The 10,776-nt window shown below is 53.8% G+C and overlaps 1 protein-coding gene across 1 annotated transcript in view; it reads right to left on the bottom strand.

Moving 5' to 3' along the window:
* Positions 1 to 3,164: 3,164 nt before the first annotated feature.
* Positions 3,165 to 10,776, bottom strand: part of VASH1 (vasohibin 1) — a 20,110-nt gene continuing 12,498 nt past the window's right edge. The window contains exons 5-7 of the mRNA XM_039883886.1: positions 9,907 to 10,288; positions 8,197 to 8,309; positions 3,165 to 7,309 (exon numbers count right to left, since the gene is read on the bottom strand). Of these exons, the coding sequence (XP_039739820.1) occupies positions 7,237 to 7,309; positions 8,197 to 8,309; positions 9,907 to 10,288 (568 nt within the window). The 3' untranslated portion in view covers positions 3,165 to 7,236. The remainder of the gene's footprint in view (positions 7,310 to 8,196; positions 8,310 to 9,906; positions 10,289 to 10,776) is intronic.

The following is a 10,776-nucleotide window of genomic DNA, read 5'->3' as shown; positions in this document are numbered from 1 at the left end:
GTGCAGAAAGTGGGATGAGAAGTGTTTTCCTGGTCAAAGCTATGGCAGCTCCATGAGGCATGATGTATGTGGCAGATGCCTCCTGCTGAACATCTATTTCTGATCATCTCTTTTGCATTCTGGAGCCAGGGCTGAGCCGTGGGCCATCTGTTGCTAGAAAGGTTTCTTTTCCCTCCCAGGCCTCATTCTGCTAGTACTTTTGTCTTCTTCCAGCTTCCTTAAGCAGTAAGTCCACCAAGCCCATATGCCCACGGGAAGCCCTGCAACCAGGGGTGGTTTTCTGCTTTAACAGAGGAGAATCCCAGACTCACACCTCTGAGTCAGTCTCCAAGAACCTGAGTTGTTTAAAGCTACCTGGGTGCTTCTGTTGAACCACCACCTCGGCTGGGATTCAGCGGAAGGAAAGCAGCCTAGGATTAGGAATACCGCTTGCCGTTTGTAAATTTCCAATTTACAAATGGAAATTAAAGTAAAAATTTTTTCCATTTGTAAGGAATTTTCAGATCTGAAATTGCATTGTTTCTGCTTTGGCAAGCAAAGGATGCTAAAAATTCCAGAGTTATCAGTGGCCGTTGGTGGGTAGTTCTCCCCAGCTAGGCTGAGTGATTGGCCTATGAGCTGGGAACAATTTTTATAGCTCCTAAGCTTTGAGGTGTATCCTCAGAGGCCCCTTTCCTGGCCTGGAGGTTTTCCCCACTGGTGGCCTGGGTCACATGAACATTCGCACAGCACTCTGTCAACAATTTACACAGTGCTTCCACTTCCGTTATGCAGACATAGCACTGCGATGTGACAGTTCAGGTGTTCGTATATTACCTTTACATCTGAGGAAACAAATCCTAAAGAGGTAGAGCTCCTCTGCTTTACATCTTGCCACCCCAAGCTCCTCAGAACATAGCCTTTCTAGGAGTAGGGGAGGCAGACACATGGGGATGGGCCTGGGAGAAGGGAAACGACCAACTAGAATGCTGCTGGTGTGTTTCTGTTTTTGAATGAACTTTTTCTCTCTAGTTCTTTGAATGAACTTTTTCTCTCTAGTTCTTGCCCTGGTGTAGCTACTAACTAGAGGATTGTTTTTTGATTGGTTACATAATGCAAAGTATGGCTTCTCTTCTCCCAGGAGTAGGAGGGGCCCACCTCCTCCAGTTTCCACCTGGAAGAGAGAGCTGACCTTACACTTTCAGACTCAGACTCATCCAAGTGCATCTGCTGTCTGTCTCCCCTCCTGAGCAAATGGTTTGGGTGTGGGGGAGGGGGGCGGGGCAGAACGGGGAGGAAAGAAGGAAGAGAGAAAAAACAACCCAAAAAACAAATTGTTCCCGGCAAGGGCCAGCCAGATGAGAGCCCGGTAGGGTGCAGCTCTTGTCCAGTTTAGGAGAATGTGAACTTAATGTACATTGTTTTGAAGGGAACTCTGCCTTCTGGAAGTCTCCCTAGTCAGTTCCTGTGTTCCTAATTAAGGCCTGAGGCTTCACGCAGCTGTGGAGAGGAGTGGTGTCTACGCTTAAATTGTTGGAGGTTTTGTTTTTCTCACAACCACATCCTTTCTGGCTGCAGGTTCGAGGGAGGACATATTGCCAAGTGGGCTGCCCTCAGAGGACTGCCCCTCCAGCTGACCTGAAGTGGCCCATCTCTACCACCTGCCAGGCCTCAGCAGCTGGTCCCCTCACCCCCTTGGCAAATGCTAAGGATTACCAGGCAGCTTGCATCTGGGCCAGTCTTTGGTATGACCACCACTTCTGTCACCACTGCCTTCTACATGTGGTCAAGATGTCGGATCCTGGCAGATGGGGTGGCAGAGCTTCAACTTCTTCATGTTCAGGGCTCTGAGAAGCGCTACCTTCATCCAAAGGTCTAACCTAAATCAATCATGTGCCTGAATTAGGTAGGCACATGCTATGAGCCTGAAAAAATAAAAAGGCAGCAGGAAATCAGGTAACCCCCAGTAAGGTGGGTTCTGATCCTCCTAGAGTCCATGATATTTACCTCCATATCAATTCTGAGTGGTCAGGCATTACTACGATGAGCCTGCTTGACTGATGACAGACTCTCGCCCAGCTCTTACCCAGCCCTCATTTGCACGAGAGCAACCCAGGGGCCCACCGTCCACCTCACGGAAGCCCACCTACAAGACTCTTTATTGGGTATTTTAGCTGGACTTGATTGTGTAAATTACAACACTGCCTTTCTGTAAAAGTGTATAATCCAAGTTAGTCCCCAATTCTGGTTACTGAAAGGCCCTTTTTGGTGTTAAACTGCATTTAAATGAGCCTGTTCATAACAAAACTGCCTCTTTAATGGTGTGCAGTCCTAGACATTCCTGGATTCCAATGGACCACCCCTCTATACCCCAGCTGCCACACGTCGCCACCACACTACTGAAAATGGAGGTCTTGCTGTGCTAAACTGCACTTCTAGTTAGGGCTTTGTGGGGATTAGCTGGGATAATAAATAGGAAATATCTCTCCTTTTAAATCTAGATTTTGCTTTCAAGCTGAATGAAAGAGCAGGGGAGTGGGGAGGAAGGGTTAAGGGTGAAAAATGCTATAGGGTCTAAAAGATATTTCTGTGCAAGTTGCTTGCAACTGTTTGGGCTTGTCTTAAAGTGTGGGAAGAGGTCCAGGGCTGGAGGAATGATGCAGAGCGAGGGGTGATGGATGAAACCAGACATGTTTCCAAAACTGTGGCTTTAACCACCATAGATTCTGCACGGGTAACTGTGATGAGAAGGGACTTCAGATCCCTGTTGCTATGGTTTCCTGAAATAACTTCATCTCCAGGGAGAACATTCACCCTCTTCTGTTCCCGATGGACTGCTAGGGACTAGGATAGAAGCAGGGCTCTGGAATGTATCCTGAGAGCAGACTCTGGCCTCTGGGGACCAAGTGGCTATGTGAGAGAGAAGGGGTTCATTTACAGCCAGCAGGAAAGATCTCCCAGATTAGGATTACCAAGAGCTGCATGGCTTATAGCAGGCTGAGGGGGACAGTCTGGGAGCCCAGAAGTTCTGTCATGACTGCAAGGGCTGCGAGGTTTCCTGCTGGCTGGTTTGGGGCTCCCCTCACCTCTGGTCAGGTTGTTCCTGGAGCTGCTGAGGTTGGCGGTTGTTGGCTGGGGCGGACTCCAGCCCCAGCTTCTAGAGGAAAGGAGACAACGCTTACATGTCATGGTTTCTGTCCAGCCCACAGAACCAGAGCTGGGAGGCTTTATTCATTTCAGAAGAAAAGTGAGAACAAGAATGAGACAAAGTGTAAAAGTGAAAAGGGGAGGCGCAATACTGATATGAGAAGAGGAGAAAGAACAAAATCTAGAACAACACATAGCCCAACACAAACTCGAGGGAGGGGGCAGTCAGCCCTCACCGGGCCCAGGGCCAAGCACGCCCAGTCTCTTCTTTCCTCGAATTTGAAGAAAGAGGGATACTTGGGACTCTGAAGCACCGAGATGGGGCGACAGGGGTCAGTGCAGATAGACCTACAGCTAGCACCACCACAGCCAGGCCTGGCCTGGGGCAGACCTCCCCGCTCCCGCCCCATACTCCTCCAAGGACCTCCCTGCCCTTCCCACAGATTTCTCCCAGGAACAAGGGAAATGGGGATGTCAACAATGGAGCTCTGACACAAAGAATGCAGTCAATATGCTGGCCCAGCTCACACCTCCCTGCACGCCGAGGCCAGGGAGGGCCTGGGGATGCTGCTGTAGCTAAACTAGAGAACAACCCAGGCAGGAGACCCAGGTGCACACAGGCCTCCGGGCGGGTTACTAGCCAGAATTAGACCTGTTCCAGAGCCAGGAAGACAAGTCCCAGCTGGAAGGGGTGGGGCATGAGTTGACAGAGAGGGCCAGAAAGCGGACATGGTTCCTCTGGGCCCTCTGGTCCTCAGAACCCTGGCCTTAGGCTTCATCATTGCACCTGGGGCTGTGGCAACTGCTCTCCCCACTTGGCCAGGCCCAGGAAGGATGGAGTGGCTGGCACGATGGGTGAGGGTGACTATGTGTTGAGGCCATGGGAAGGAGAGGATGGGCAGGTGGGTGGGTGGGCAGGCTCTCTAAATCCAGCTTCCCAGCACTCTGACCCAGCACCAAGTGCAAGGAATCATGCTTTGGGAAGCAATCACTCCCCATCCTGACCCACCTTCATCCAGCAGCTTTCTCTGACCTCACCTTGACCCTTCCTCAGCTAGCAGCCCCCACCCTAGGGGCAGAGGAGCCCAGGCTGAGAGCTGGAAGGTAGTCCTGAGTGAGGTGGAGCCAGACCCCTGTCTCTCACAGGAAATGAGATGAGGTGATACTGAGGATGGTGACTAAGGCCCCAAAATCCCTGCCTCTCTGCCTCCCCAGAAACTCTGCAGCCAGGCCAGCCCAGCCCAGGGAGCAGAGCCTGTGTAAACATGCCCAGGAGGGGAGGAGGGGTTGCTACATATGAAAAAGCTAAAAATAAATTAAAAAGCACCACTGTAGCCTGTGGTGGTCTCCACAGGCCCAAGGTCTCAGCTAGGATGGGGAGTGCTTGGGGATTATCAGCTTGAGGTGATCAGCTCCCTCCCTCGCAGACAGCAATGAGAGTTGGGACTTCATTCTGCTTCTTTCTCCAGAGGGTTTTGGGGAAGGAACCTGCGTGTTGGAGCATCCTTCTAGGCTCCTGTAGTAAGAGCAGTTTCCCCATGTTTTTCTGACCCAAGCTCCCAGCTCCTTTTTACATCTCTTCCCTTCTAGCCCGGTGGTCCACAGGGGCGCCTGGGTCCACGTCTCTGATGATGAGCGGTCTGTACGAGGCACCCTTATCTAGATCCACGAAAGCCCTCATTTTCAGCCTCACGCCTCCCAAAAGTGAGCCATCTCTGCCTCAGGTGAATGTGGGAACATGGGGACCACCCCCCACTCCCTGAAAACTGGGATGGGATGGGATGGTGAGTCAGGAGTTACAATGGGTCTTGGATTGGTCTGGTCGAATGTTGCCCAGGGGACAGGTAAAGCACCTCCCCAGGGCCTAGTGACCCACGAGGAACCCAAGGGACTGACCAACTGGTCACCCTGCTGGGCCTTGCTCTGGGCCAAGAGCTGCTGGTTTGAAGAGCTGCCAGACCCTGGTGCCTTCACCAATGGGCATCAGCAAAGGCACCTTGTCTCCCTCCCTCTTTCCTTGCTTCCCATGCACCATCCATCTCCCTGGCAGGCTGAGAACATACTCTCTCCACTCCACTCCACCTCCTCTGGTGACGGGACAAGCCCAGGGCATCTCTGGTATGTCTCTGGTCTGCAGGGAGAATGAGGAGGATGAACATGGGGCCACTGTCCACTCTGGGAGCCTCAGCAGTGAGGCCCCTGTTGTGGCCCAGTCTACTCTGGGAAGCCTGGAACTTTCCATAGTTCTCACCTCAAAGCATATCAGTGGGCTTCTTCCCAGCACAAGTTCTCTCTACTTCAGAGATTTCTCTTCGTGTTGGTTTTTTAAATTTCCTGAACTGATTGCCAACATTTAAAAATCAGGATATTTCACATAAAAAAAATTCAGAGTTCTGGCCTCTGAAAAAAATCAGACAATCTGGCAATGCAGAGCTTATACTCTGAGCAGCTAAGCAGCAGTGGCCCCTTTAATGGGGTATATGCCCTCTTAGTTTGCTACAGTCCCTACCCAGCCCTGCAGTGCTCCTTTTAATCATCTGCCTGGCCCTGTAATGCATTTGAGTTTACAACTCTAGTTCTAATCCTCCCTTTTCCAAGCTCCCAGCCCCTCTGCAGTCTTACCGATAGCTGCCCCTGGCTGAATCTTAGCCTCTTAGTAAAAAGAAAGCTTAATGGGCTTCCCGTTCAGCTACCCTTCCATAACCTGAATCCTCTCAAAAGCTTCCTGACAAGTAGCCATCTAGTCTTTGCTTGATTACCTCCTGCAACAGGAAACTCACTACTCCCCAAGGCAGCCTGATGCTAAACTCTCCCCCGCATCCTTTTCTCACTTACACCCCTCAGTTCTTGGGCTCTGCCCCAATTCGGGGGCCACATTGCACCCTTTCCTTACACTCCCTTGTTGTGTGAACCTCCAGAACCTTCCCTCAGTCCCGCCAACCTCTCTACGACCTGTCACCTGCCTTCTAGGTCTCTCCTGCGTGATAGGCAGGCTGCGCTGACTCCAGCTGTTCATGTTCTTCCCTGATGAGTCACATGCAACAGCCTGATCATCACTGGGACCCCCAAACCTAAACAGGCTACTAAGTGAGGAGAGGTGAGCCTGGGACACAAACCTCCCTGGTCTGGTCTTCATTTCCACAGCTAGGGCTGAGGTGATGGTAAAGGGGGCGGAGTAGTGCCTAACCCCCGAGGACTGCCTGGGAACAGACCCAGGCGTGAGTGTCCCACCCTGTCCCCAGCCACAGTTCCTGGACATGCCAGCTCTGCTCAACCCCCACAGTCACGCTGAATCCAGTGTAAAGTCTGGGCCCTCGCAAAGCCGAGCCCCTCTGCAGGGAGCCCCAGTTTCAGCAACAGGCAGAGCTGGGCTAAGCAAGATGAGGTAGGGGCCTGGGAACTCATCCCCCAGTGGTTCTCTCCTGGGCTTCCCTACAGCCCCCCTCACAGGGCGTGCCAGTGGGCAGTGTCAGTCCACGGCACTGTTTGTCCATGGGGCCACAAGGGCGTGAGAGCTCTCCTGGGCCATGGGGGCCTGCTCTTGAGTAGATGTGGCCTGTGTCAAGCTCCTGACATGGGCCACACAGACCTCTCCCAGAATGCTTCATACCACGCTTCCCTTTCCCTGGGTCAAGATGCCTCCGGGACAGGTGGAAGTGAAGAAATACCTCCACCCCTCTCCCGTCCTGCCCCAGGCCTGGTGGGCCGGGACAGTTCTCATACATGGGACGGACCCAAATCCCAGATGCCAGGGCCAGCGGCACCAGCAGAACCAGCAACCCCTCCTCACCCAGCCCCATGGCAGTTATATCTTCTAAGCACTGGCCTGCCAGTCATTGGCAGATCCAACAGTTTTCAAATCTCGTAAACTTTAGTTGTCAAGTTACAAACTCCAAATAAAATACTAACTGCTTCGCAGCCCAAAGTTAGGGAGCTTGGTCCAGTGGGAGGGGCAATAGCTTGGGTAGCTGGGCTGGAACACACTCTTCCTGCTGCCCTTCTCCCTGGCCTCTCACCAGCCCCTCCTTCCCCAAGAGCCAGGCTGGTTCTGGCAGGCAGATCCTGGCCCCCAGAAGTGGGTGAGGCTGGGCTGCTGCTGCCCGCCTCGTCTTATACCCGGATCTGGTACCCGTTGATGTCTGGCATGGCTTTGGGCTCAGAAGGCTTCTTCTCACCCGAAGGCCTGCAGGGAGGAGAGAGCAGAGGAAGGGAAGGATGAGTGGTCCATCAAGGAGTGGGGGAGAGGACGGAGTCAGCGGTGGTTGCCCCTGATGGCTTCCCCCTCTATACTCTGAGACGCCCCAAACGCAGCAGTAGCATCCCTGTGGAAGTGTGTTTCTGGAATCCTGGCCTCTGCCTGTGCTGTCCTGAGTGTGCTCCCTGCGATCTCTTAGATGTTCCCGCTCTTTATGGGAGGTCGGCAAATCTGGCTGCAACTGGCTGTGAAAGCTTAATGTGTAAATCGCTGTGCAGGGGCTCTGTTCTCTGTAAAAAGCCTCCTAGATCAGAGTGAACGATGCTGGATATTGGGGGCCTACTTGGTGCCCTTGAACCACACCGGAGAGGTGGCTCCTGGATGAGAATGATACTGAAAGTAACAGCTGGACTGACATGTAGGACAACTCGGAGGCACAGCCTGGCATTTTAATGGGATTTCTGCACTCTAGATAGAGGCAAAAACCGCAGACTTGCAGGGGCAAAAGTTATGTTCAAAGCCTTCCACCAGCTACCATCCGATGTTCATACCTTCCCCAGCAACATGGGAGAACTCACTGTGTGGCAGGGGCCGCCCCTCCTGCCCTCCCTCCCACATAAGCTTTGCTTCAGACCTTCTGTCGGGGCCTCCTGCTCAGCACCGGGGCCCCATACAGTGGACCAGTGAGTGTGGTTTTCTCTGGGGAAATAAGACTCAATTGCTGCTGGGAGATGTCAACACATAAATACACAAACCCACCATCACAAATCGCCTCCCTCAGGTGGGGGCAGAAAAAGAGGGTGGGAATGAGAAGAGCGAGAAGATGAGAGGAAAAGAGCCTTTTCCCAGCCCCCCAGGCTTGACCCGCCCCTCACCTCCTTTCGCTGCGGCTGTTCCTGCGGTGGGGGCTGGACTGGCCCCGCTGAGGGGACGACACATCCTTCTTTCTGTCCTTGGTGGGGGAGGGAGGGCCGGTCCCTTTGCCAATCTTGGTGGGGAAGAAGAAACAAAGACTCACTCCAGGGCCGCCCCAGAGCCTGTCCTGCCCCGGGCACGACCCAGGAAGCTCAAGCAACTGCTCTGCCTTATCTCCAGGTCTTCCCGAACCTGTTTCCAGGCACTAAAGCTGCCAGGGCAGGGGTTCTGCAGCAGAGCTGCCCAATCCCAGGGTGGCCCTGAAATAGCGTGGCTGCATGGGGAAGTCACTGAGCTTTTGCGGTTGCGTAAGAAGCCCCCAAGAAAAGGGCTTTTTGTCCATGCCAGGCAGATGTGCCAGCTGGGGAAGCAGCCCATGTCTGAACTTTAGGCTGGGGTCCTACCAGCCCTAAGGGTGACACTGGTTATCTCGAGCCAAATAGAATCTCAGACTGGTCGCTATGTCTCTGATTAAAAAAAAATGAAAAAAGCAAATGAATTATCTTTTATGCAGCATGGTCAGCTTATTTTTTAAAAGATGGAGTACGTGTTTTTACATGGGGTGCTAAAGAGGGGCAAATAACATGGGGATACCTTAGCACCAGATTGGGAATCACAGCCTTAAAGACTAGGTCACCTGGCTCTAATTCTGGATCCAATTCTGGATCCAACCTGCTCCCCTGAAGACACAATAATTCTCCAGCAGCAGGAGTTGGGGAGCTGGGCAACCAGAGCTGCATGGGGAGGGCCAGCTAGGAGCAGAGGAGAGCAGGACTTAAGAGTGGCAGGCTGGCTGCAGCCTACTTCTGCCCTGGAGGAAGGTGCTGTCACCCCATAAGGTCCTGGCCTAGAGGCTTGGCAGGGCAGGGCCTCCCAGGGCAGGGCTGTGGGGAGCATCAGCGGATGTGAATGTGCCAAGGTGTGGTTGTGGCAGGAGGGGCAGTCACAGCACAGCAGTGACCAAGCAATAAGGAGGGGCTGAGCACCCAGGAGGGGTCCTGGCAGGCCCCAGGGGAGGCACCCCCCCAGTCCAGGGGATCCCAGGGAGAGGCCGAGATTCTGCCCACTGTAAGGTTTGGGGGCAAACTTCTCATCAGCTTAGCCTACCTGCTCAGAGGACAGCAGTCCCTCCCCCTCCTGCTCACTGGGGATGGAAAAGAGGGATAAAGAACAACCATCTCATTGTCTTCCCATGGTCTGACTTCCTTTTTCTGACTTCTTCCTGTCCTCCTTTATTGGATTGGGTGGGGGAGGGCTAGGGGTAAGGGGGGCTACTTCCATTCTTTCCAGACCAGTCACAGTTCCCCACCAGCGGATCTTTACTCAGTCCCCTCACCTGGAGTGTCGCATCCCTGCCCTTCATGTGTCCAAGGCCTACCCTCTCCCCAAACCAGCTAGCCTGCTGCCACCTTCCGGAGCCTTCCCTGGTCTGCCCACCTGAGGACTGTCTAAACTGCACAGACCTTCGAGCAATGAGTATTGAAACTTCCCACCTGTCATTTCCCCTGATCCTCATACCACCTTGGCTCGGGGGCTGGGTGGTGGGGAACGGGGTCAGGGATGGTGGCGCTCCCCAGAAGAATGTCCCACTGGGAAGCGGCAGCCCTTCCATTTCCACACCCGGGCAGAGGGCCTTGATGCACGTGGGCCATCCCGGAGCCCACACTGACCTTGAGCCTCATGTCGCGGGCATGCCGCTCCAGCTCCTTGCGGAAGTCCTCGCGGCCCAGCCTGTCAACGTCCAAAACGGAGTGCTTCCACTCGATCTGCTCCACACTGTGTGGGTCGTGGGACACACACTGGCCCAGCTTCACCTTCTTCAGCACGTGCCAGCAGCGGCTGTAGGCAGCCTCGTAGTCCAGCACGAGCTCGCTAAGTGTGCGGAAGGCCGGTGGCTTGTACATCAGGTCCTCCCGCCGGCTCATGCCCAGGGCCCCATAGCGGCCCCCGAAGTTTACCCCCAGCACAATATGGCGGAAGTAGTTCCCTGAGAAGTAGGTCTTGAAGCTGATGGGGAAGCGTTCCAGGGTGGGCATGCTGTTGGTGAGGTAACTGGCCACATCAGCCCAGCTAAGGAACCAGCCAGGGAGAGGCACTGAGCCAGCAGCAGGGGCAGCCTGGGATACCCCACCCCAGGGAGAGGCTGTGCGATGGACTCCTAGACTGAGGCTCCTGAATGCAGGCACCGAGTCTGGCTTAATTCCATGTCCTGCAGTCTAGTGTTGAGCCTGGGGTACAGCGAATGCTCAGTAAACTGAATCTCTAGGAGGCAGGACTCAGTGATCAGTGGTTGCTGCCATGATGCTGAGCAAGGCTACAAAATGATAGCTAACAGTGAGTCCCTCACCCCAAACTGCAAGGCTCTCCAGGGTCCTCAGGGCTGAAGGAAGGATGAGAGGCCTGCTGTCGCCACCACCCCACTTCTCCCTCTCTCCTTCTTCCCTTCTGTCACATTTGCACATTCCTCCTCACTCCTATAACCTCTCAGACATGTTCTCACATTGTCTTTCTCTCTTACACATACATTTCCTCCCCCCCCA

This window comes from Pteropus medius, unplaced genomic scaffold (assembly GCF_902729225.1).
Source record: "Pteropus medius unplaced genomic scaffold, Ma_sr-lr_union100, whole genome shotgun sequence".
NCBI classification, from domain to species: Eukaryota; Metazoa; Chordata; class Mammalia; order Chiroptera; family Pteropodidae; genus Pteropus; species Pteropus medius.
The sequence above is the reverse complement of the archived record's forward strand: the minus strand, read 5'-3'. Positions and strand labels throughout refer to the sequence as shown.